Source organism: Salvelinus namaycush, unplaced genomic scaffold, assembly GCF_016432855.1.
Source record: "Salvelinus namaycush isolate Seneca unplaced genomic scaffold, SaNama_1.0 Scaffold199, whole genome shotgun sequence".
Taxonomy (NCBI): domain Eukaryota; kingdom Metazoa; phylum Chordata; class Actinopteri; order Salmoniformes; family Salmonidae; genus Salvelinus; species Salvelinus namaycush.
This window is the reverse complement of record NW_024058774.1, coordinates 226,979-253,361: the sequence shown is the minus strand read 5'-3', so window position 1 is coordinate 253,361 and position 26,383 is coordinate 226,979. Positions and strand designations below refer to the sequence as shown.

The following is a 26,383-nucleotide window of genomic DNA, read 5'->3' as shown; positions in this document are numbered from 1 at the left end:
GATTGAAACCTCTTGAAAATGATTTTTCTTTTTCGAAAACATTTAACATGCAAAAGTGCCCGTATTTGCAAAATCAACCAAATACAGTCGGAAAGTATTCAGATCCCTTTACTAATTCCACATTTTGTGGAATTTTATTTTAAAATTGATTAAATAAAATTAAAAAATCCTCATCAATCTATACAATTGGCATTATGGGGTATTGTGATGTCATTATGGGGTATTGTGATGTCATTATGGGGTATTGTGATGTCATTATGGGGTATTGTGTGTAGATGGGTAAGAATACATATTTTTCATCCATTTGGAATTCAGGCTGTAACACAACAAAATGTGGGATAAGTCAAGGGGTATGAATGCTTTCTGAAGGCTCTGCACATAACGTATTCGGGAAAGTATTCAGACCTCTTGACTTTTTCCACATTTAGTTACGTGAAAGCCTTATTCTAAAATGTATTTTTTTAATCCTTATCTATCTATACACAATACCCCATAATGACATCACAATACCCCATAATGACATCACAATACCCCATAATTACAAAGCATAAACAAGTTTAGAAATGTTACAAAATGTATTAAAAATAAAAAAACTGAAATACCTTATTTACCTAGGTATTCAGACCCTTTGCTATGAGACTCTACATTGAGCTCAGGTGCATCCTGTTTCCATTGATCATCCTTGAGATGTTTCTACAACTTGATTGGAGTCCATCTGTGGTAAATTCAATTGATTGGACATGATTTGGAAACACCTGCCTATATTAGGTCCCACAGTTGACAGTGCATGTCAGAGCAAAAACCAAGCCATGAGGTCGAAGGAATTGTCCTTAGAGCTCTGAGACAGGATTGTGTCGAGGCACAGATCTGGGGAAGGGTACCAAAATATTTCTGCAGAATTGAAGGTCCCCAAGAACACAGGGGCCTCCATTATTCTTAAATGAAAGAAATTTGGAACCACCAAGACTCTTCCTAGAGCTGACCGACCGGCAAAACTAAGCAATCGGGAGAAGGGCCATGGTCAGGGAGGTGACGAAGAGCCCGATGGTCATCTCTGTGGAGATGGGAGAACCTTCCAGAAGGACAACCATCTCTGCAGCACTCCACCAATCAGGCCTTTATGGTAGAGTGGCCAGAAGGAAGCAACTCCTCAGTAAAAGGCACATGACAGCCCACTTGGAGTTTGCCAAAAGGCACCTAAAGGACTCAGACCATGAGAAACAAGAATCTCTGGTCTGATGAAACCAAGATTGAACTCTTTGGCCTGAATGCCAAGCGTCAACTCTGGAGGAAACCTGGCACCATCCCTACGGTGAAGCATGGTGGTGGCAGCATCATGCTGTGGGGATGATTTTCAGCGGCAGGGACTGGGAGACTAGTCAGAATCGAGGGAAAATGAACAGAGAAAAGTACGGAGATATTCTTGATGAAAACCTGCTCCAGAGTGCTCAGGACCTCAGACTGGGGTGAAGTTTCACCTTCCAACAGGACAACAACCATAAGCACACAGCCAAGACAACGCAGGAATGGCTTTGAGACAAGTCTCTGAATGTCCTTGAGTGGCCCAGCCAGAGCCCGGACTTGAACCCGATCGAACATCTCTGGAGAGATCTGAAAATAGCTGTGCAGCAACGCTCCCCATCCAACCTGACAGAGCTTGAGAGGATCTGCAGAGAAGAATGGGAGAAACTCCCCAAATACAGGTGTGCCAAGCTTGTAACGTCATACCCAAGAAGACTCAAGGCTGTAATCGCTGCCAAAGGTGCTTCAACAAAGTACTGAGGAAAGGGTCCGAATACTTCTGTAAATGTGATATTTCAGTTAAATATTGTATAAATTAGCAACAATTTCTCAAAACCTGTTTTTGCTTTGGCATTATGAGGTATCATGTGTAGATTGATGAGAATTTGTTCTTTTTTTAATCCATTTTAGAATATGGCTGTAATGTAAAAAGTCAAGGGGTCTGAATACTTTCTGAATGCACTGTGCTTTTATATATTTATATATATATTTCTAAATGGTCTGAGAAGAACAACATTGGCAATTCAGGCATAGCATATATGCAGTGAAAATGTATTGGGACTATAGCCTACTGCACAAACCTCCTTACTACAGAACGGTTATTAATTGGGTTATGTTGCATAGGCTTACGTTTTAAAGTCACGTTAGAGAAACATCTGAGCGGTAGATCTCGCCTTGTATTTGGACTCAGAAAGTGATCTTGGTTCAGTCAGAAAAGGTTGGTGACCAGTGGACTATACCAACCATAGAAGTAGATACTAGGCTAGTGGACAGATACCACTTTAGACAATAGATACTACTATTACAGATAGTTAAAATTAGGTATATTAAACCAATATTATATATACTATTAGTATTAGACTATGCCGCTCATTTCATTTACCTATTCTGAGTACTTGCTGTGAACTCCGGCTGAACTGCATCGTGAAGAGTACCAGCCAGGTAAACAGGCTCTTCCTCCTCTCCATACTTCCGTAATCCAACTTTACATTCATCATACCGATACCGACAGAGTGAAATAACCCGTAGTATGATCCATGCAGAGAATAATCCGGAGAACAGTCCCCATCGCCTCGAAGATTTCAGACATTCCTCGGAGGATAAATAGATGCTCACCCAACTATGGTTCCTCTCTCTCTCTCTCTCTTTTCGTTCGTTTGCGCTCTCGGTTTCCACTAGTTACCACAGCTACAAAGTCAAAATGGGCTATTTCGTAAAAATGTATGAAAAAAAACATGAGCTTTTTGGTCCTCATTTAGTGTTAGGCATAAGGTTTGCAGTGTGGTTAGATTTAAAATCACATTTGAAGAAGATAAATTGTAGAAATGGGCGCGGATTATGACTTTATGGCTGTGGTAACTAGTGACGACCCTCTCTCGCTTGCTCAACTCAGCTACGCACATCTCAAATCAATTTACGTTCACGTGGTTATTCCATTATTCCAAACTGAGCGTTTACTTTGCCATCCAAAATGTAATTGGTAAAATGTAATCTCTCTCTCTCCCTTCACCAAACATGAAAGCAATTGTTTGAGGATGAGGACAGTTTGATGAAAAAGCTTTACATAAAGGTTAAACCCCAGGCAACCCCAGTGATTAAACAGTCAGCATATAAAAGTTCCAACGCAAACATTTTTATCTCAATATCAAATAATTTCTCGGTAATAATTAAGTACTGTACCTTACTGTGATTGTTTTTAAATTAAAATTGTAAAGAAATATATAATAAAACCCACAAATGACTTGTTAGCAAAGAGCAACTCCCTCTGGGAGTGGTCTGAGTGGGGAGGGGAAAACGGAACTAGCTGTTATTGGCAGAGAGGTTGGAACTCTTTTTCTTATTGGTCTATTAACTAATTTACCTGGCGATGTCACCAGGCAGGCCAAAACTCCATCCCACCGAAACAGGCTGAAATGTTGGTATTTTCAAACAGCTCTTACACTAAAAGGGCATTATCACAATTGCATTGTTTTATTCCAACCTCATAGTGTGGAAATATATATAAAACACGGGAAATCACCTTTTTGACTAGACTGGGCCTTCTTTAAGGATCCGCCCATTTCAATTTTCACCTAAAATGACATACCCAAATCTAACTGCTTGTAGCTCAGGACCTGAAGCAAGGTTGTGCATATTCTTGATACCATTTCAAAGGAAACACTTTGAAGTTTGTGGAAATGTGAAATTAATGTAGGAGAATATAACACATTAGATGTGGTTAAAGATAATACAGAGAAAAAACATATGTATTTTTTGTACCATCATCTTTGAAATGCAAGAGAAAGGCCATAATGTATTATTCCAGAGCAGGCCCCAATTTAGATGTTGCCCACTAGATGGCAGCAGGTTACGTGCAAAGTTGTAGACTGATCAAATGAACCATTGCATTTCTGTAAAAAAAAAATGTATCAAGACTGCCCAAATGTGCCTAATTGGTTTATTAATACATTTTTAAGTTCAGAATTGAGCATTCTCCTCAAACAGTAGCATGGTCTTTTTTCAATGTAATAGCTACTGTAAATTGGACAGTGCAATTAGATTAACAATAATTTAAGCTTTCTGCCAATATCACATATGTGACTCATCACCTGGACTCGATCTTATGTAGCAAAATTTGAAATGGTGTTTTTGACATTGGATAAAACTAGGTAAACAAAGTGTAAGTTCACATAACGTTCGCTAACGAGCCAGCCAGCTAACATTAGCTAGTTAAACAACAATGAACAGTGCCAACAATGCCACGGTAGTGGGGGCTAACCAACCAGGTTCAATGCTAGCTAACTAGAACAGCAAACGGCCCTGGGAAACGAATGATAACATCAGCTAGGGAGCCAGCCTGCTAACGTTAGCTAGCTAACATTATGCTCTAAACTAGAACAGAAAATGGCCCTGGGGAATGAATGATAACATCAGCTAGGGAGCCAGCCTGCTAACGTTAGCTAGCTAGCTAACAGTACACTTTAGCTTGAAATGAAACCACTTCCTGTCAAAATTAGAAAACGTGTAATACATGAAAATGTAGCTAGCTAACGCTAGACTATCTTACCTGTATACATCATCATCATGATGGACACGTCTCCCTGTCAGGAATGCCGTGCCACGGTTGCCCTTAGTTTGAAGATGTAATCCGGAGACCGGTGTTTTCTCTTTAGCTATCATACTCTAATTCCACTGATTTCAAAACTCGATCCTCCAGAAAGTGGAGAGCAACACTTATGCAGCCCCACCGATCCCGTAGAGGATACGTTTATCATTAGAACCATCCTAGGAGCTTTCTGCATGGCAGACGTGACTTCGATGGCGTGGTGGAAGGAATGGTGGAAGCGGATACCAAGTTTGAATATGACGGTGCTAGCAAAGATGAGCGTCTTATGAAGAGGTGCGTTCAGGTCGCTTGAACGTTTGATACGTTGCGGAACGGGTTGTACTGAATGACACGTTTCCCCCAAAAACAGTCTTGTAAGCCTACTGCACAAATACTTCACAGTTTGTAGTAGGGTGTGCGGTTTGAGGATAAGAAGATATACCTGAGAGATTCGTTTGATGTTGCCAAAAGAAAGTGTTGGGTGCTGTGGAAACTGTGAGGTGGAACTAAAGGTGGAATTTTGTAGATTTTTGTTGTTGTTGTGTGTGTCGAACTAAAGGATCATGGGTTGCTCCTCACCAGAATCAAAATGAACGTGCATTGCTCCCTCTTATCAATGTATCAGTAGGACTACTCCCTCTTATCAAGTAGTCCTGCTGAAACATTGATACGTGGCAGTAGTCCTACTGAAACATTGAATAGAGGGAGTAGTCCTACTGAAACATTGATAACAGGGAGTAGTCCTGCTGAAACATTGATAACAGGGAGTAGTCCTACTGAAACATTGATAAGAGGGAGTAGTCGTACTGAAACATTGATAACAGGGAGTAGTCCTACAGAAACATTGATAACAGGGAGTAGTCCTACTGATACATTGATAAGAGGGAGTAGTCCTACTGAAACATTGATAACAGGGAGTAGTCCTGCTGAAACATTGAATAGAGGGAGTAGTCCTGCTGAAACATGGATAACAGGGAGTAGTCCTGCTGAAACATTGAATAGAGAGAGTAGGCCTACTGAAACATTGATAACAGGGAGTAGTCCTACTGAAACATTGATAACAGGGAGTAGTCCTACTGAAACATTGATAACAGGGAGTAGTCCTACTGAAACATTGAATAGAGGGAGTAGTCCTGCTGAAACATTGGGATCAGGGAGTAGTCCTGCTGAAACATTGATAAGAGGGAGTAGTCCTGCTGAAACATTGATAACAAGGAGTAGTCCTACTGAAACATTGAATAGAGGGAGTAGGCCTACTGAAACATTGAATAGAGGGAGTAGTCCTGCTGAAACATTGATAACAGGGAGTAGTCCTACTGAAACATTGATAACGGGGAGTAGTCCTGCTGAAACATTGATAACAGGGAGTAGTCCTACTGAAACATTGATAACGGGGAGTAGTCCTGCTGAAACATTGATAACAGGGAGTAGTCCTACTGAAACATTGATAACAGGGAGTAGTCCTACTGAAACATTGAATAGAGGGAGTAGTCCTGCTGAAACATTGGGATCAGGGAGTAGTCCTGCTGAAACATTGATAACAGGGAGTAGTTCTACTGAAACATTGATAACAGGGAGTAGTCCTGCTGAAACATTGATAAGAGGGAGTAGTCCTGCTGAAACATTGATAACAGGGAGTAGTCCTACTGAAACATTGATAACAGGGAGTAGTCCTACTGAAACATTGATAACAGGGAGTAGTCCTGCTGAAACATTGAATAGAGGGAGTAGTCCTGCTGAAACATTGATAACAGGGAGTAGTCCTGCTGAAACGTTGAATAGAGGGAGTAGTCCTGCTGAAACATGGATAACAGGGAGTAGTCCTACTGAAACATTGATTAGAGGGAGTAGTCCTGCTGAAACATTGATAACAGGGAGTAGTCCTACTGAAACATTGATAACAGGGAGTAGTCCTACTGAAACATTGAATAGAGGGAGTAGTCCTGCTGAAACATTGGGATCAGGGAGTAGTCCTGCTGAAACATTGATAACAGGGAGTAGTTCTACTGAAACATTGATAACAGGGAGTAGTCCTGCTGAAACATTGATAACAGGGAGTAGTCCTGCTGAAACATTGATAACAGGGAGTAGTCCTACTGAAACATTGATAACAGGGAGTAGTCCTACTGAAACATTGATAACAGGGAGTAGTCCTGCTGAAACATTGAATAGAGGGAGTAGTCCTGCTGAAACATTGATAACAGGGAGTAGTCCTGCTGAAACGTTGAATAGAGGGAGTAGTCCTGCTGAAACATGGATAACAGGGAGTAGTTCTACTGAAACATTGATAACAGGGAGTAGTCCTGCTGAAACATTGATAACAGGGAGTAGTCCTGCTGAAACATTGATAACAGGGAGTAGTCCTACTGAAACATTGATAACAGGGAGTAGTCCTACTGAAACATTGATAACAGGGAGTAGTCCTGCTGAAACATTGAATAGAGGGAGTAGTCCTGCTGAAACATTGATAACAGGGAGTAGTCCTGCTGAAACGTTGAATAGAGGGAGTAGTCCTGCTGAAACATGGATAACAGGGAGTAGTCCTACTGAAACATTGATTAGAGGGAGTAGTCCTGCTGAAACATTGATAACAGGGAGTAGTCCTACTGAAACATTGATAACAGGGAGTAGTCCTGCTGAAACATTGAATAGAGGGAGTAGTCCTGCTGAAACATTGATAACAGGGAGTAGTCCTGCTGAAACATTGAATAGAGGGAGTAGTCCTGCTGAAACATGGATAACAGGGAGTAGTCCTACTGAAACATTGATTAGAGGGAGTAGTCCTACTGAAACATTGATAACAGGGAGTAGTCCTTCTGAAACATTGATAACAGGGAGTAGTCCTACTGAAACATTGATAACAGGGAGTAGTCCTGCTGAAACATTGGGATCAGGGAGTAGTCCTGCTGAAACATTGATAACAGGGAGTAGTTCTACTGAAACATTGATAACAGGGAGTAGTCCTGCTGAAACATTGATAACAGGGAGTAGTCCTGCTGAAACATTGATAACAGGGAGTAGTCCTACTGAAACATTGATAACAGGGAGTAGTCCTGCTGAAACATTGATAACAGGGAGTAGTCCTACTGAAACATTGAATAGAGGGAGTAGTCCTTCTGAAACATTGAATAGAGGGAGTAGTCCTACTGAAACATTGATTAGAGGGAGTAGTCCTTCTGAAACATTGAATAGAGGGAGTAGTCCTGCTGAAAAATTGATAACAGGGAGTAGTCCTGCTGAAACATTGAATAGAGGGAGTAGTCCTGCTGAAACATTGATAACAGGGAGTAGTCCTACTGAAACATTGATAACAGGGAGTAGTCCTACTGATACATTGAAAGAGGGAGTAGTCCTACTGAAACATTGATAAGAGGGAGTAGTTCTACTGAAACATTGAATAGAGGGAGTAGTCCTACTGAAACATTGATTAGAGGGAGTAGTCCTGCTGAAAAATTGATAACAGGGAGTAGTCCTGCTGAAACATTGAATAGAGGGAGTAGTCCTGCTGAAACATTGACAACAGGGAGTAGTTCTACTGAAACATTGATAACAGGGAGTAGTCCTACTGATACATTGAAAGAGGGAGTAGTCCTACTGAAACATTGATAAGAGGGAGTAATCCTACTGAAACATTGAATAGAGGGAGTAGTCCTACTGAAACATGGATAACAGGGAGTAGTCCTACTGAAACATTGATTAGAGGGGGTAGTCCTACTGAAACATTGAGAACAGGGAGTAGTCCTTCTGAAACATTGATAACAGGGAGTAGTCCTACTGAAACATTGATAACAGGGAGTAGTCCTGCTGAAACATTGATAACAGGGAGTAGTCCTTCTGAAACATTGATAACAGGGAGTAGTCCTGCTGAAACGTTGAATAGAGGGAGTAGTCCTGCTGAAACATGGATAACAGGGAGTAGTCCTGCTGAAACATTGATAACATGGAGTAGTCCTGCTGAAACATTGATAACAGGGAGTAGTCCTACTGAAACATTGATAACGGGGAGTAGTCCTGCTGAAACATTGATAACAGGGAGTAGTCCTACTGAAACATTGATAACGGGGAGTAGTCCTGCTGAAACATTGATAACAGGGAGTAGTCCTACTGAAACATTGATAACAGGGAGTAGTCCTGCTGAAACATTGAATAGAGGGAGTAGTCCTACTGAAACATTGATAACAGGGAGTAGTCCTGCTGAAACATTGATAACAGGGAGTAGTCCTACTGAAACATTGATAAGAGGGAGTAGTCGTACTGAAACATTGATAACAGGGAGTAGTCCTACTGGAACATTGATAACAGGGAGTAGTCCTACTGAAACATTGATAACAGGGAGTAGTCCTACTGAAACATTGATAAGAGGGAGTAGTCCTACTGAAACATTGATAAGAGGGAGTAGTCGTACTGAAACATTGATAACAGGGAGTAGTCCTACTGGAACATTGATAACAGGGAGTAGTCCTACTGAAACATTGATAACAGGGAGTAGTCCTACTGAAACATTGATAACAGGGAGTAGTCCTGCTGAAACATTGAATAGAGGGAGTAGTCCTGCTGAAACATTGATAACAGGGAGTAGTCCTGCTGAAACGTTGAATAGAGGGAGTAGTCCTGCTGAAACATGGATAACAGGGAGTAGTCCTACTGAAACATTGATTAGAGGGAGTAGTCCTGCTGAAACATTGATAACAGGGAGTAGTCCTACTGAAACATTGATAACAGGGAGTAGTCCTGCTGAAACATTGAATAGAGGGAGTAGTCCTGCTGAAACATTGATAACAGGGAGTAGTCCTGCTGAAACATTGAATAGAGGGAGTAGTCCTGCTGAAACATGGATAACAGGGAGTAGTCCTACTGAAACATTGATTAGAGGGAGTAGTCCTACTGAAACATTGAGAACAGGGAGTAGTCCTTCTGAAACATTGATAACAGGGAGTAGTCCTACTGAAACATTGATAACAGGGAGTAGTCCTACTGAAACATTGATAACAGGGAGTAGTCCTTCTGAAACATTGATAACAGGGGGTAGTGCTACTGAAACATTGATAACAGGGAGTAGTCCTGCTGAAACATTGATAACAGGGAGTAGTCCTGCTGAAACATTGATAACAGAGAGTAGTCCTGCTGAAACATTGATAACAGGGAGTAGTCCTGCTGAAACATGGATAACAGGGAGTAGTCCTACTGAAACATTGATTAGAGGGGGTAGTCCTACTGAAACATTGAGAACAGGGAGTAGTCCTTCTGAAACATTGATAACAGGGAGTAGTCCTACTGAAACATTGATAACAGGGAGTAGTCCTGCTGAAACATTGATAACAGGGAGTAGTCCTTCTGAAACATTGATAACAGGGAGTAGTCCTGCTGAAACGTTGAATAGAGGGAGTAGTCCTGCTGAAACATGGATAACAGGGAGTAGTCCTGCTGAAACATTGATAACATGGAGTAGTCCTGCTGAAACATTGATAACAGGGAGTAGTCCTACTGAAACATTGATAACGGGGAGTAGTCCTGCTGAAACATTGATAACAGGGAGTAGTCCTACTGAAACATTGATAACGGGGAGTAGTCCTGCTGAAACATTGATAACAGGGAGTAGTCCTACTGGAACATTGGGATCATTAATAGCTGTATGTTAGTGACTTTTGTGTTGTTTATGGTGAAAATGCCGTTTAAACATCAATGGAAAAATCTTTATTTATTTAAAGCCAAATTTGAGCGATTATTTTGTTGTTGTTGATAAATCTCGATTAAGTAATGCCATTAACTTGATTAATTATTTGAATCGTTTGACAGCGCTAGTATTTATGTTTGTGGCGGTAGTCTAGTGCGTTCACTATACCCATTTTCAGTGGAACCAACTTGGAAGTAGCACACCAATGGTTGTGTCCGTTTGAATCTTTTTTATGAATACATTTTATATTTAGACATCCCCTCGACCCTTTAAAGTAAGCTTTTCAATACTGGGAAAACAATGAATGAATTAATATAGACATCAAGTAAAAGACTTGTATAATGCGCTAACGTACAGATATAATGTGGAGTTTCTAAACTGGTTATTTGTCTCCATCTAGTGTTCGAACAGTTGTACTACAACCTGACAAACTTAATTCAAAAATCAACCAACAATAACTGACTTTACATTAGTTTAAATAATGGTGTCGATGAAACAATCGGACACAAACTGGGGGCTGTCATCTGACATGATTGCCCTGGGAAGGCCCCCCATTAGCGGTCATGATTTCATTGGAAAGGCCCCCCATTATCCGTCATGGTTGTCTGTGCCCAATAATGTTTGTACCGTGTTTTGTGCTGCTACAATGTGCTGCTGCCATGTTGTGTTGCTACCATGCTGTGTTTTCATGTGTTGCTGCCATGCTATGTTGTCATGTGTTGCTGCCATGCTATGTTGTCATGTGATGCTGCCATGCTGTGTTGTCATGTGATGCTACCATGCTATGTTGTTGTCTTAGGTCTCTCTTTATTAGTGTTGTGGTCTTTCTCTTGTCGTGATGTATGTTTTGTCCTATATATTTGTAATGTGTAATGTGTAATTGTTCAATAATTAAATGTGTTGTGTTTAAAAAAATAAATATCTGATCATATAAAATGCGTTGTGTTTATATTACTTTTACAAAAAAATATGTGATAAACAAACAAATCTAAACTAACAAATGTCAAATCATATTTTTCGCCGAGATAGCCAGTCAATTTGAGTAACGTTATTGTGTATTCTACGTAATGACGCAGTTTTACGTTATTACGCAATGACATCACAACGTCATTTAGCAACTTTTAGCAACAAATCGACTTGCCTCTAGCAACTCCCCCTGGAAATTAGTTGGCAACACCGAGGGCCCTACTTACAGTGGTAACCTACACACTTCAATGCAAAATATCAACTGTCTGTTCACCTGTTCAATTCTACTGTATGTTATAAACTGCGCTCCCTGTTGGATGCATATAGGCTAGGCTAGAGCAAAAAACTATACATTGTAATAGCCTATCTAATAGGCTCAATTAAATGAGAGAAGCCCATGGTAATTTGTTGTATGGCTACTTCGAGATTATGAACTCATCATGGCCAGAAAAGGTGAGGAATTTATTCTGCAATGGTCATGATATGTATAATAATGTATTATGTTGATAAATTAGATATTGTCTACTCGAGAAATTTAACATTGCTTTATTCAGACGTAGCCTACAAACAAGAAAAAGTCTGTTCTACCGTTAAACTTCAGATCGCATAGAGGAAAATACTTGAGTTTATATACTTACTACTGTGAAGTAGGTCCAATGAAACGAAATGGGACGTGGGACGTAGCCTATCCTAACTTGTTGTAGACTATTTCGCGAGTTTGAAATCATGAATCAGAAAAAGTGAGGAATTTATTCTTCAATTATCATGGAAATTAAATAAATAGTAGGAAATAGATGACAATATCTAATTATTTGAGATGTTTTACATTTGTATTTATTTAACTAGGCACGTCAGTTAAGAAGAAATCCGGACGTCGCTGAGCCAATTGTGCGTCGCCCTATGGGCTCCATATCACGGCCGGTTGTGATACAGCCTGGATTCAAACCAGGGTGTCTGTAGTGACGGCTCTAGCACTGAGATGCAGTGCCTTAGACCGCTGCGCCACTTGGGAAGCTCAACAAAAAAGACTGTCAGAAGTGGGATTCGAACCCACGCCTCCAGGGGAGACTGCGACCTGAACGCAGCGCCTTAGACCGCTCGGCCATCCTGACACGCTGAGTGCAATGATACAATAATTCTATTTTCACCCTTCTCTCTGACGCAAACGATTGCGTCTTCTGTTTAGTTACCTGTTTTATTGTTCTGAATAATAGTGTCATCATATATTCCTGCTACTGTTGCCTTCTGGGAATGCAATACTTCAACCAATAGAAAGTGTCCGTACACATGGTTTAAAGTTTGCAGTGGGAGGAAAGCACATTCTCACGTCAAGTTCAGTTTTGATCAATTCCAACTTTTGCGTGAAAATCATGTAGGCCAACGATTTATAAACGAGGCAAGATGAGGCCACTGGAGACTACGAAGATACAGACCCGTACACTTTTGGTAGTTAGTGAAACACTTTCCCATGACGAATTACCGCCACCTGGCGGTCAAACCGGTGTACTTAACGTGTAAGAATCCGTTCAGACTTGTAAACAGATAAGAGACTCCAACAATTTACAGTATTACAGCTTCTCAATCGCATACAAGCATTTTTTTTTGTAACAACGTTGTCAGTTTTCGAAACGGTGTTCACAAGACACAAAACTATGTGACAGTTTGCAAAACAGTACATTTAAAAAAAAACAAATTATGTAGCTGCCTTCTCAAAACAAATACATCAATCCAAACCAAATGATACCGTCAGAATTGCAAGTGCATTCTTTAAAACATGACTGTTTGCAAAAAGATTAACACAAACATTTGTTGAGTCTAAGCTGACAAAACAGAAAGTTAGTCTGTCTTTTAAGTAGATTTGATTTGAGATCAATAGATTGTCTTTGCAGTAACTAAATCATGATGATCAAATTTGGAAATACAACTATCAAAAAGGTGCAGGAATTATGGGTAATTACTGTCCTTTTTTAATGCAAATTTCACCCCCAAAAAATGTCATACACATCAAAATAAATATTATTCCTGATCAAAAGGAAAAAATTAAATATCCACATTGTGTACCGGATTTATTCATCAATATCATTATAATCCAGATGCCGGTGCGCTCATAGGTTCGTCAACTTTCCACCGACGCAGAAACGCAATCCACAAAATAAATAAGAAACGGTGAATAAAATGGAGGAACACAACTGATACGAACCGAGTCTCAAATCACACCGAAAACAAAGCGTTAATGTTGGAGATGATGTCTTTAGGAGTAACCCAAAGTTACTTACATAATAACTAAACTTTCTTCCCTGCAATGTTGTCAAGAACCATAGCAGTTAGACAGTTCCCATGTTTACATATTTCCTTATATTCTACTACTGATAACGCCATTTAACATTTTGTGCAGTCGCCGGAAACAGTGAACACATTTGTAACATGTTCTCTTCTTATGAAAACAACGTGTTGATAATCTGTGATCAAAACACTTTTACACTCAACTTTGTATTCATTGATGACAATTGTATTTAAAGTTTAGCAAAAATGGGTCTAAAATAGGTAACAAAGGCAAGAACATTATCTGACATTCTGAAAATCTATTTAATCATTTGACCATTGTTAGTTTGCTATAGGTACGTTTAACCAGTTCATTTGACCATGGTTGGTTTGCTATAGGTACGTTTAAACCTATAGCACACTAACTATGGTCAAATGAACTGGTTAAACCTATAGCAAACCAACCATGGTCAAATGAATTGTGGTTAAATGTACCTATAGCAAACCAACCATGGTCAAATGAATTGTGGTAAATGTACCTATAGCAAACCAACCATGGTCAAATGAACTATGGTTAAATGTACCTATAGCAAACCAACCATGGTCAAATGAACTATGGTTAAATGTACCTATAGCAAACCAACCATGGTCAAATGAACTATGGTTAAATGTACCTATAGCAAACCAACCATGGTCAAATGAATTGTAGTTAAATGTACCTATAGCAAACCAACCATGGTCAAATGAACTATGGTTAAATGTACCTATAGCAAACCAACCATGGTCAAATGAACTGGTTAAACGTACCTATAACAAACCAACCATGGTCAAATGAACTGGTTAACCAGTTCATTTGACCATGGTTGGTTTGCTATAGGTACATTTAACCACAGTTCATTTGACCATGCTTGGTTTGCTATAGGTTTAACCAGTTCATTTGACCATGGTTGGTTTGCTATAGGTACGTTTAACCAGTTCATTTGACTATGGTTGGTTTGCTACAGGTTTAACCAGTTAATTTGACCATGGTTGGTTTGCTATAGGTTTAACCAGTTAATTTGACCATGGTTGGTTTGCTATAGGTTTAAACAGTTCATTTGACCATGGTTGGTTTGCTATAGGTTTAACCAGTTCATTTGACCATGGTTGGTTTGCTATAGGTTTAACCAGTTCAGTTGACCATGGTTGGTTTGCTATAGGTTTAACCAGTTTATTTGACCATGGTTAGTTTGCTATAGGTACGTTTAACCAGTTCATTTGACCATGGTTGGTTTGCTATAGGTTTAACCAGTTCATTTGACCATGGTTGGTTTGCTATAGGTTTAACCAGTTTATTTGACCATGGTTAGTTTGCTATAGGTACGTTTAACCAGTTCATTTGACCATGGTTGGTTTGCTATAGGTTTAACCAGTTCATTTGACCATGGTTGGTTTGCTATAGGTTTAACCAGTTCATTTGACCATGGTTGGTTTGCTATAGGTTTAACCACAGTTCCAAAAGATGCTTGTACCCGATCAAGAAACTATAATGAACCATCCTCGTCTTTTCATCATTTAATATACAGGTCTGTCTAAATAAAGACACATTAACAGGATATATATATATATATATATATATATATTATTGAGAAACACACACACAAAAAAAAGACAAAATACCAAAATCCGATAAGAAATGTAATTTTTTTAATAATAATAACAATAGTAATAATAATAATAGTTATATTAATGGTAATCGGCAGTCCTATTTACGAACACAGTTTACAAAAGAAAATGGCAAAATACAAAAAAAAGAGGGGAAAGTCAAAGGAAGTCACAAGATTCAGCTCTAGACCAGCGATTGTACTTCACAATGTTTACGTCCCAATAAACACTACCCTATACCCTATACCCACTACTTTAGACCAGAGCCCTACGGGGAACTGGGCAAAAGTATTACACTATATAGGGGATAGGGTACGGTTTGGGATGCATCAGGGGTAGTAACAGTAGTAGTAGTAGTATAGGTCCTAGGAGTTATTAAAAGATCATTGATTTGCCGTGTGTGCTAACGCTAACAACTCTATCAACAACAACAACTACTATTAGTTGTGTTTTTAAGTCCAGCATTCCTGAACATCCTGCATATAGGTCTCATTGCTAACTCGGAGCCAGGAGTTTTATCTGCACGATTGTGTCAACTAACAAGGAACAACTCGGGGGTCCTTGTTATATATATATATATATATATACAGTATATAAGCTATAACTGGAGCCAGAGTGTTTTCTTGTTATAGAAGCTCTAGCGGTTATAGAACCCCTATGAATGTATATTGTGCAGTTAAAACCCCGGTTCCTGTTTAATCCCGGATATATGTGTTGTGTTGATCAAACAGTCTCTCAGTTCCATGTAATTCTGTCCCACGGTTGAGTAGAAGTGCAGTTTGAATACATCCATAAATAAGTCTGTGTTCTTTTTTCTTTTTTTTGAGATATACAGTATTCTGTGTTTTGTGCCACGAGTATTAGATAGCCATAGAACAAGACAGTGTGGGAGAGAAAGCCTAGTGAGGAATTAGGACATAGATCCCCGGGTGGGAATAGACAGGAAGTTACTCTGGATAAGAGCATCTGTTAAATGACCAAAATGTCAAATGTAAACAGACAACAAAAGAGCTGTTTTTTTTTTTTTCAGATTTCAAACTTTCAAACTTTTTTGTTGTTGTTATAGCTTTGCTCATTTGTAGATAAATATCATTCTGTTTGACATGACAACAACAAAAAGATCTGGCAACTAATCCAGAAGAGGTAAACAAAGCAGGATCAATGAGTTCAACAGCTAACTTTAAATAAACAACCAGAAATAAATATAGATTTTCTGGTTTATTAATAAGAAAGCTAAACTTTAAAATGTGTTTTTTAGTTATTGGTTCAGTTAGACTATGCCCATTTCAACCTTGTCTTTTTAAAATAAGTAATGTTATTTCAGAATATTTAGGCAAGTTAGCCGGTTAACTCATCGATCCCGCTTTGTGGTACGCTACACGTATCTGGTAACCAGGGGAGGTTTGTTCTACTTCAAAAGGAACAGTCTTTAGTTTCTATTTCCACCCAGCAGAGAGGACCCAGCGGTTGTTTTGTTTTGGTTCTGGAGGACTGATGAGGCGGGGCTTCCATAGTGCAAAACCAAAAGAAGAACAGGGGTCTGAGTGTTCGAAAAACGTTTTCGTCTTTGCTTTGCGTGCTGCCTTGATTGTGACTTGTCGTACAACCACAAGAGGAAACAGAAGCTAAGGATAACTCCTTTAAGAGCTAGTCAGAAGCTAATGCTAACTCCTTTAAGAGCTAGTCAGAAGCTAATGCTAACTCCTCTAAGAGCTAGTCAGAAGCTAATGCTAACTCCTCTAAGAGCTAGTCAGAAGCTAATGCTAACTCCTCTAAGAGCTAGTCAGAAGCTAATGCTAACTCCTCTAAGAGCTAGTCAGAAGCTAATGCTAACTCCTCTAAGAGCTAGTCAGAAGCTAATGCTCGTTGGAACTGAAACATTTAAATTAGAAAGTCGTAAGTCTGACATTACTTTGTTCAATTGCTTTTGAATTCGGAAACAATTCTTTAACCAATGAGATTTTAGCTAGCTAGATGAGCTAGCTAACATTTATAATGATAAAGTTGACTAGCTTTCTTAATGTTGATAATATTGTCAAACTAGCAGCATTATCCACATTGATACAGTGAGTTAGACGATGTCAAAATGTTTATTTGTTTTTTATCTTTTCATTGAAAGGTCAGTGACGAAACATCACAACTCGTAAACTCGGGGTATCAAAATTACCTCAGACTTTTTCCACTTGGAAGTCCGACTTGGCAGGGTCGTTCAACTATTTAGTTCCCAGTCGGGAACCTTGTATTTCCCAGTTCTGAGGAGCATTTTGAAGGCAGCATGACACAGTAGTAGGGTCGACATTGGCAGCAGTCCAGATGGGTATACTACAAAGCATATTTATTGAGTTATCCAGCTTACTTGCCTAAATGTTCTGAAATAACTTCTTACTTTAAAGATAAGCTTGAAATGGGCATTATGGTCTAATTTACTCAAGAACCAAAAACAAAGATCTAAGTTTAGCTTTCTTAATGAACCAGAAAAATTATGGTTTTCTTGTAATCAACGTCAGCTGGCTAATTCCTTGATCCTGCTAATTCATTGATCCTGCTAATTCATTGATCCTGCTAATTCCTTGATCCTGCTAATTCATTGATCCTGCTAATTCATTGATCCTGCTAATTCCTTGATCCTGCTAATTCATTGATCCTGCTAATTCCTTGATCCTGCTAATTCATTGATCCTGCTAATTCATTGATCCTGCTTTGCAGTCAGTAACAGCCGGTGTTTTGTCAAACATTTTCCTTTCAAACATAACTCCAAAGAAAATTCAAGTAAAACAGGAAGTAATATTATTACTATTATGATGTCATATCCTGTCCCATGCGAGGGTCAGGGAGTGAGTAACACTGGCTGTCATGTAAACAGAAATAAAAACAAAAAAAATAATTGTTTAGTTCATTTTTTCCCCCCATAGTCAACAAAATCAAGATTTGAACAAATACGTTGGTAGACGTGAATAAAAATGTTATTTTAGAAAAGACAATACGCTATAATTGTGCCTGGACAGTTGCTCTGAGTTCTATCAGCAGCCGATATAGAGCAGAAGAGTATAAGCGCGGTAAAGCTAGCAGGGTTGTACACCATAGAGATGGAAAGAGATCTCATCTTTGTAATTATATCCAAGTTGTGTCCTCTATCTATCTCTATGTCGTATATTACACAGCAGTCTGTAGCCCCTGAAGACAAGGTTTAGGATCAGAACCCTATGGGTCCAGGGTGAACAGTGCACTAAAAAGGGTACACGGTACGGTAGCATCTGAGATGCAGACAAGGTTTTCGAAGTTACACACAGCCCTTGAGTGTTACAAAACAAACAAACAAACACCGTTTCTAAGTCAGAGAAGCAAAAATATGACCCGTCACTCCTGCGTTTGAAAAATAAACTTTTTTTTTTTTTTTTTTTTGGCAACAAGATCATAGTCCAGTGTGTTTGCGTGTGCGGCCTCTCTCTCCCATCTGATAGCAGTTCAGTTGAGGCATTGTGAGCCTGTGAGTCTGTCGCCGAGTAGAAGACAGTAGGATTGTCAGGAGAAGGTGAGCGACGGGGGTTGTATTCATTAGTGCAAATCGTTTTGTAATGGAAAAAACGTTTCGTAAATGAAAATGAGTGTTTCTTTATTGGACAAAGTTCAGGTTAGTCCCTCCCTGTTTGGTTCCTGGGGAATACACCCGTGGAGCGGTGAGAGGAGATAGAGTTTAACATCGACAAGGGTCCTTCATCCCTCCTCGAAAACCTCCTATTTAAAGCTTGTGTGAACGAACTCAGCAGTCACATTTGTGTCCTGTCTGTCATATCCCGTCTGTCATATCCCATCTGTTTTATCCCGTCTGTCATATCCCATCTGTCATGTCCCGTCTGTCTTATCCCGTCTGTCATATCCCGTCTGTCTTAGCCCATCTGTTTTAGCCCGTCTGTCTTATCCCGTCTGTCATATCCCGTCTGTCTTATCCCGTCTGTCATATCCCGTCTGTCTTATCCCGTCTGTCTTAGCCCGTCTGTTTTAGCCCATCTGTCTTATCCCGTCTGTCATGTCCCGTCTGTCTTAGCCCATCTGTTTTAGCCCGTCTGTCTTATCCCGTCTGTCATATCCCGTCTGTCATATCCCGTCTGTCATATCCCATCTGTCATATCCCGTCTGTTATATCACGTCTGTCATATCCTGTCTGTTATATCCTGTCTGTCATATCCCGTCTGTCATATCCTGTCTGTCTTGTCCCGTCTGTCTTATCCCGTCTGTTATATCCCGTCTGTCATATCCTGTCTGTTATATCCTCTCTGTCATATCCCGTCTGTCATATCCTGTCTGTCTTGTCCTGTCTGTCTTGTCCCGTCTGTCATGTCCCGTCTGTCTTATCCCGTCTGTCATGTCCCGTCTGTCTTATCCCGTCTGTCATGTCCCATCTGTCATATCCCGTCTGTCATATGCCATGTGTCATGTCCCGTCTGTCATATCCCGTCTGTCATATGCCGTGTGTCATATCCTCTTCTCCCTAGAAGGCGTTGATCTCTTCTCTTCCTCTCTTTCTGTTGTTCATCCGTTCCTCAGTCTCAGAAGACGTCGTTGTTCCCTCCGTTGGCATAGTCTTCGCGTCGCACCCAGATGACATCACAGTGGTCCCTCTCGGCCACTCGCTCCACGGAACACTGCTTCCCGGCCACGCCCTCCGCGGCCCATTGCTTCCTGAGGGGGGTAAGCTTCGCCGGGGGTGCGGGGGACCGTGAGGGGGGAGGGACGGGGGAGTCAGAGTCTACCTGTAACTCACCCCTTTCACCCCCCTCGGCCTCTTGGAAAATGCCCTGGGAGGTCCTCCTCTCTTCCTCTACCTCTCCGTTCTGTCTCCTCTCGTCTTTCTTTCCCTCCGCCTCCTCCGCCTCCTCTTCTACCCCTCTGTCCTGGTCTTTGTTCCTCTCCTCTAGAGTTGCTCCCTCCATCCTCTCCTCCAGGAGGCTGGATTCGGCTGACGAAGCCCTGACTGACTTGCAGTACTCATCATCGTCGCTCAGAATGTCCGTCTCTTTCACCTCCATCCTTCCCTCTATCCCTCCCTCCATCCTTCCCTCTATCCCTCCCTCCATCCTCCTCTCCTCCCCCGTCACTCCTCCCTGGTCATCGTAGCAACCCAGGTCGAACTGTTCCTCCACCCAGCGGTCCGTGTCGCCTCCAGTCACCACCAGCGTCCGCTGCTGAGGCTTCTGGGTAGGAGGCAGGAGGTTATGGGAATGTGGAGGCTGGTGGGAATGGTCATGGGTAGAGTGGGAGGGGTTAGAGTCAGAGTCTTCGTGGTTGTCATGGAGAACGAGGTCGGTGTCAATGATGAATCGGTTCCTAACCAGCTTCCTGCGACCAAGGGTCCGAGACGGGGCTGAGACTAGAGGGAGAGAGAGAGAGAGAGGGAGAGAGATTGGAGAGAAAGAAATGGACAGGAGAGAAAGCGAGAGAGAGGGGGGGGAGGGAGAAAGAGAGGGACAGGAAGAGGGAGGGACAGGAGAGAGAGAGAGAGAGAGATAAGAAAGAGAGAGGGAGAGAGGGACAGGAGGGAGAGAGAGGGTCAGGAGAGAGAGAGAGGGTCGAGAGAGAGAGGGTCGGGAGAGAGAGAGATGAAAGAGAGAGAGAGAAAGGGGAGCGAGATGAGAAGGAGAGAGAATGACAGGAGAGAGAGAGAGCGAGAGGGACAGGAGAGAGAAAGAGAGAAGGGAGAGAGGGACAGGAGAGAGAGAGAGAGAGAGAGAGAGAGAGAGAAAGAGGGAGAGAGAGGGTCAGGAGAGAGAGAAAGAGGGAGAGAGAGAGAGAAAGAGGGAGAGAGAGGGTCAGGAGAGAGAGAGAGGGTCAAGAGAGAGAAGGACAGGAGAGAGAGAGAGCGAGAGGGACAGGAGAGAGAAAGAGAGAAGGGAGCGAGAGAGAGGGGGAGCGAGAAGGACATGAGAGAGAGAAAGAGGACAGGAGACAGAGAGATGTGAGAGCGAGAGAGAGGTGTGAGAGAGAGGTAAGAGTGTTAGTACATTACAGTACATAGACAAATTAAAATGCAGTAACACACTACACAGAGAAACAGGGGAGAGACATAACACTACACTGAAGTTGATAGTTTACAAGGAAAGGCTGGTCTGTTTCCCTTGAGGTTACAGAGGAATCAGTTACCTGCTCTGTTCATTGCCGGTCTGTTTCCCTTGAGGTTACAGAGGCGTTTTCCTCCGAAGGGGACATACTGCTGGTTGGGAGGTAGAGACTCAGTCTTCATCAGCTGACGTCGTTGTTTATCCCTCAGGATGGAGTGGACTGTCTTCAGGAAGTCCTTCTTACTCTCCACAGAACTGGGGTCAGAGACACAGACACGTTAAATTACTGTCTACAGAACTGGGGTCAGGGACACGTTAAAGACACATACACAAAATACATTAGAAATATACACCCAAATATATTATGGGTGTACACACACACACACACAGACAGACAGACAGACAGACAGACAGACAGACAGACAGACAGACAGACAGACAGACAGACAGACAGACAGACAGACAGACAGACAGACAGACAGACAGACAGACAGACAGACAGACGTACACAATACACACATTTATGTAAACCTATACACAAGCACACAATACACACATCCATGTGACACACACACATTCAAATTCATGTAAACACACACAAGCACACACAACACACAATTATGTAAACACACACACAATCACACAAAGCACACACGTGTAATTGTGCTGCAATATGTGTTTTTCTGTATTTTATTGAATTGATACATGAATACTTTTCATTAAATTGAAAATAGCTATATGTTTAAACAGATAGGTATTTCAAATGTGTTCTCGATGTGATGTCAGCCACACAGTTGTGATGTCAGAACTCACCTGCAGCACAGGTGAAAGGTTCTCTCTGGTCTCCCCTCAGACTCTGACCTCACGTGAACTATCTCACACACCGCTGTACCCTCGGAGTCTAGCAAGGAGAGAAAGAGAGGGAGGGAGAAAGAGAGAGAGCAGAGAGCGAGAGAGAGCGAGAGCAGAGAGAGAGCAGAGAGAGAGCAGAGAGCAGAGAAAGAGAGAGTAGAGAGAGAGAGCAGAGAGAGAGCGAGCAGGGAGAGAGAGAGAGAGCAGGGAGAGAGAGAGAGCGAGCAGAGAGAGAGCAGAGAGAGAGCGAGAGCAGAGAGAGAGCAGAGAGAGAGCAGAGAGCAGAGAAAGAGAGAGAGAGAGAGCGAGCAGGGAGAGAGAGAGAGAGCAGGGAGAGAGAGAGAGCGAGCAGGGAGAGAGAGAGAGAGCAGGGAGAGAGAGAGAGCGAGCAGAGAGAGAGCAGAGAGAGAGCAGAGAGAGAGCAGAGAGAGAGCAGAGAGAGAGAGACAGAGAGAGAGAGACAGAGAGAGAGAGCGAGCAGAGAGAGAGAGAGCAGAGATAGAGAGAGCAGAGAGAGAGAGAGCAGGGAGAGAGAGTTATCAAGATCGCCTTAAATCCCTACTATCTAGTGGAAGAAGAATAGGTGGAGAGGAAGAGAGATGAGGCAGAATGATGGATGGAGTAGGACAGGTAAAATGAAGGAGGAAAAAGGGACAGGTAAAACGATAGAGGGACAGGTCAAATGGAGGGAACAGGGACAGTAAAACGAAGGAGGGGACAGGGACAGTAAAACGAAGGAGGGACAGGGACAGTAAAACGAAGGAGGGACAGGGACAGTAAAACGAAGGAGGGACAGGGACAGTAAAACGAAGGAGGGACAGGGACAGTAAAACGTAGGAGGGATAGGGACAGTAAAACGTAGGAGGGACAGGGACAGTAAAACGAAGGAGGGGACAGGGACAGTAAAACGAAGGAGGGGACAGGGACAGTAAAACGAAGGAGGGACAGGGACAGTAAAACGAAGGAGGGACAGGGACAGTAAAACGAAGGAGGGACAGGGACAGTAAAACGAAGGAGGGACAGGGACAGTAAAACGAAGGAGGGACAGGGACAGTAAAACGAAGGAGGGATAGGGACAGTAAAACGAAGGAGGGACAGGGACAGTAAAACGAAGGAGGGACAGGGACAGTAAAACGAAGGAGGGACAGGGACAGTAAAACGAAGGAGGGATAGGGACAGTAAAACGAAGGAGGGACAGGGACAGTAAAACGAAGGAGGGACAGGGACAGTAAAACGAAGGAGGGACAGGGACAGTAAAACGAAGGAGGGGACAGGGACAGTAAAACGAAGGAGGGACAGGGACAGTAAAACGAAGGAGGGGACAGGGACAGTAAAACGAAGGAGGGACAGGGACAGTAAAACGAAGGAGGGGACAGGGACAGTAAAACGAAGGAGGGACAGGGACAGTAAAACGAAGGAGGGACAGGGACAGTAAAACGAAGGAGGGACAGGGACAGTAAAACGTAGGAGGGACAGGGACAGTAAAACGAAGGAGGGACAGGGACAGTAAAACGAAGGAGGGTCAGGGACAGTAAAATGAAGGAGGGGACAGGGACAGTAAAACGAAGGAGGGACAGGGACAGTAAAACGAAGGAGGGACAGGGACAGTAAAACGAAGGAGGGACAGGGACAGTAAAACGAAGGAGGGATAGGGACAGTAAAACGTAGGAGGGACAGGGACAGTAAAACGAAGGAGGGGACAGGGACAGTAAAACGAAGGAGGGACAGGGACTGGAAGAGGGAGTCTGGGTCGGATCTGGGTCTGGGTCGGATCTGATTGTCACGGGTCTGGGTCGGATCTGATCTGATTGTCACGGGTCTGGATCGGATATGATTGTCACAGGTCTGGGTCGGATCTGATTGTCACAGGTCTGGGTCGGATATGATTGTCACGGGTCTGGGTCGGATCTGATTGTCACGGGTCTGGGTCGGATATGATTGTCACGAGTCTGGGTCGGATATGATTGTCACGAGTCTGGGTCGGATATGATTGTCACGGGTCTGGGTCGGATATGATTGTCACGGGTCTGGGTTGGATCTGATATGATTGTCGAGGGTCTGGGTCGGATCTGATCTGATTGTCACGGGTTTGGGTCGGATCTGATTGTCACAGGTCTGGGTCGGATCTGATTGTCACAGGTCTGGGTCGGATATGATTGTCACGGGTCTGGGTCGGATCTGATTGTCACGAGTCTGGGTCGGATATGATTGTCACGGGTCTGGGTCGGATATGATTGTCACGGGTCTGGGTCGGATATGATTGTCACAGGTCTGGGTCGGATATGATTGTCACGGGTCTGGGTCGGATATGATTGTCACGAGTCTGGGGCACAAATAGTTTGTTGTGGTTGGCCAATCATAAGTCATCAAAGCGACAGTAGGCTGCAGTCACAGAGCATCCGTGTGGCAAACGTTAGGAGATATCTAATCAATGGTAGATGGAATTAAAATGATGGAATTAATAGTTAAAGGGGAAGGACAGCTAATAACGACCAAGAGCCAACAGGACTTGCCCTGCTCTCACTTAATGTTCTGAATGGAGTTGTTGATAACTGTAGAATGAGAAATTAGCCTTTCTAGCTAACGTTAGCTAGCTTAACTAGCTTCTCCCAGGTTTGATGCAGTCAAGACAGGTACTACGCCATTGTATTGGATGATAAATTAGCCTAGCTAGCTAACGTTAGCTAGCTTAACTAGCTCCTCCCGGGTTTGATGCAGTCAAGACAGGGGGAATAAATAACCTAGCTATGGCAGCGTCATTGTATTGGATGATAAATAACCTAGCTATGGCAGCGTCATTGTATTGGATGATAAATAACCTAGCTATGGCAGCGTCATTGTATTGGATGATAAATAACCTAGCTATGGCAACTATTGGCCTACTATAGCTCGAGTCGTCTTGGTTGGTTGCGGTCTCTCTCTCCCTGTGTCACTCACTCACAGTAAGGCACCTCTCTCTTCCTCCCTGTGTCACTCTCTCACAGTAAGGCACCTCTCTCTTCCTCCCTGTGTCACTCTCTCACAGTAAGGCACCTCTCTCTCCCTCCCTGTGTCACTCTCTCACAGTAAAGCACCTCTCTCTCCCTCCCTGTGTCACTCACTCACAGTACGGCCATTCACCCGCCTACTAGATCGGCACCTCTCTCTACCTCCCTTCTCTCACGCCTTATAAGCGTCGCTTAATAAAGTAGCTTAAATAATTACTTTTCTGCTGCTTCCCTCACTCGGATCAGACCAGGTCTAAAAGGAAACGGGTCTAGTTGTCATCGGGTCCGTTCGGAACGAGTCTGTACATTATAAAAAATATATTCATGCATATCGGGTGAGGATGTGAAAGCCCCAGGTACATTTCAGAACCGGTCCAACTTTTTAGGACCCGTGAAGACCTGTCTAATGGAGGGTGAGAGGGGTGTAGAGAGGAAAGCAGAAAGGTGGAGGGATCAGGCAGAGTAAAAGAAAGAGAGGGTTAAAAACACATACTTGTGAGGGCGCGGACTTGTAGGGCGTCTGTTGAGATCATGTGACGGAAAAGGAACGGGACTCTGTCATCTGACACAGCAGGACGATGAGACCCGCCCTGAAAAAGAGAGAGAGAGAGACACACACACACACACACACACACACACACACACACACACACACACACACACACACACACACACACACACACACACACACACACACACACACACACACACACACACACTTTTAGAGCAAGGTTTGCTACAGGCAAGTGTGTGTGTGTGTAATGATACTGTATCTAAACAGTTCCCCTCTACTTTATGTAGTGTAATGATACTGTATCTAATAAACAGTTCCCCTCTACTTTATGGAGCGTACGGAAAGTGCATATTGTATTGGAGCACTCAACCCTTTTAACTTTCACATGAAGACTTAAGAGCAGCATTAGCCCAGATCCACTCTGCGGGTGACCCCATTGTGTCTGTTCAAAACTAAAAGCATTCCGAAAGGCCCTCTAGGACACGGGCCCCCCAGCAGTATAGTAACAGAGGTAAAGAAACACTCACAAGCTTCTTCCTCTGCTTGGAGCGATCTCTGTACACAAAGACCACCGCAGTCTTGAACACTGGAAGATGGAGAGAGATGGAGACAAAGGTAGGGGGAGAGAGATAGAGAGAGGGAGGAGGAAGGTAGGGGGAGAGAGATGGAGAGAGGGAGGAGGAAGGTAGGGGGAGAGAGATGGAGAGAGGGAGGAGGAAGGTAGGGAGAGAGAGATGGAGAGAGGGAGGAGGAAGGTAGGGGGAGAGAGATGGAGAGAGGGAGGAGGAAGGTAGGGAGAGAGAGAGGGAGGAGGAAGGTAGG

At 42.5% G+C, this 26,383-nt stretch overlaps 1 protein-coding gene and 1 non-coding gene across 2 annotated transcripts; both read right to left on the bottom strand.

Annotated features, from left to right (window-relative positions):
* Window positions 1-12,275: 12,275 nt before the first annotated feature.
* Window positions 12,276-12,358, bottom strand: trnal-cag. Its single transcript has one exon. It is a non-coding gene; the product is annotated as a tRNA-Leu (tRNA).
* A 2,814-nt stretch (window positions 12,359-15,172) lies between these two features.
* LOC120037929 (T-lymphoma invasion and metastasis-inducing protein 1-like) lies at window positions 15,173-26,223 on the bottom strand. Its single transcript, XM_038983886.1, has 5 exons — window positions 26,089-26,223; window positions 25,541-25,637; window positions 22,022-22,109; window positions 21,291-21,463; window positions 15,173-20,520 (listed from the first exon to the last, which is right to left on the bottom strand). The coding sequence occupies exons 2-5, from the start codon at window positions 25,578-25,580 to the stop codon at window positions 19,700-19,702; spliced, it is 1,122 nt and encodes a 373-aa protein (XP_038839814.1). The 5' UTR covers window positions 25,581-25,637; window positions 26,089-26,223; the 3' UTR covers window positions 15,173-19,699.
* Window positions 26,224-26,383: the final 160 nt, after the last annotated feature.

Excerpts from the sequence above, each read along its gene's own strand:
- LOC120037929 (XM_038983886.1), bottom strand. The coding sequence starts at position 25,580 with ATGATCTCAACAGACGCCCTACAAGTCCGCGCCCTCACAA. Across the intron at positions 22,110-25,540 it reads ACAAGTCCGCGCCCTCACAA|ACTCCGAGGGTACAGCGGTG; the intron begins GTATGTGTTTTT and ends TCTCCTTGCTAG. Across the intron at positions 21,464-22,021 it reads ACCTTTCACCTGTGCTGCAG|TTCTGTGGAGAGTAAGAAGG; the intron begins GTGAGTTCTGAC and ends CTCTGACCCCAG.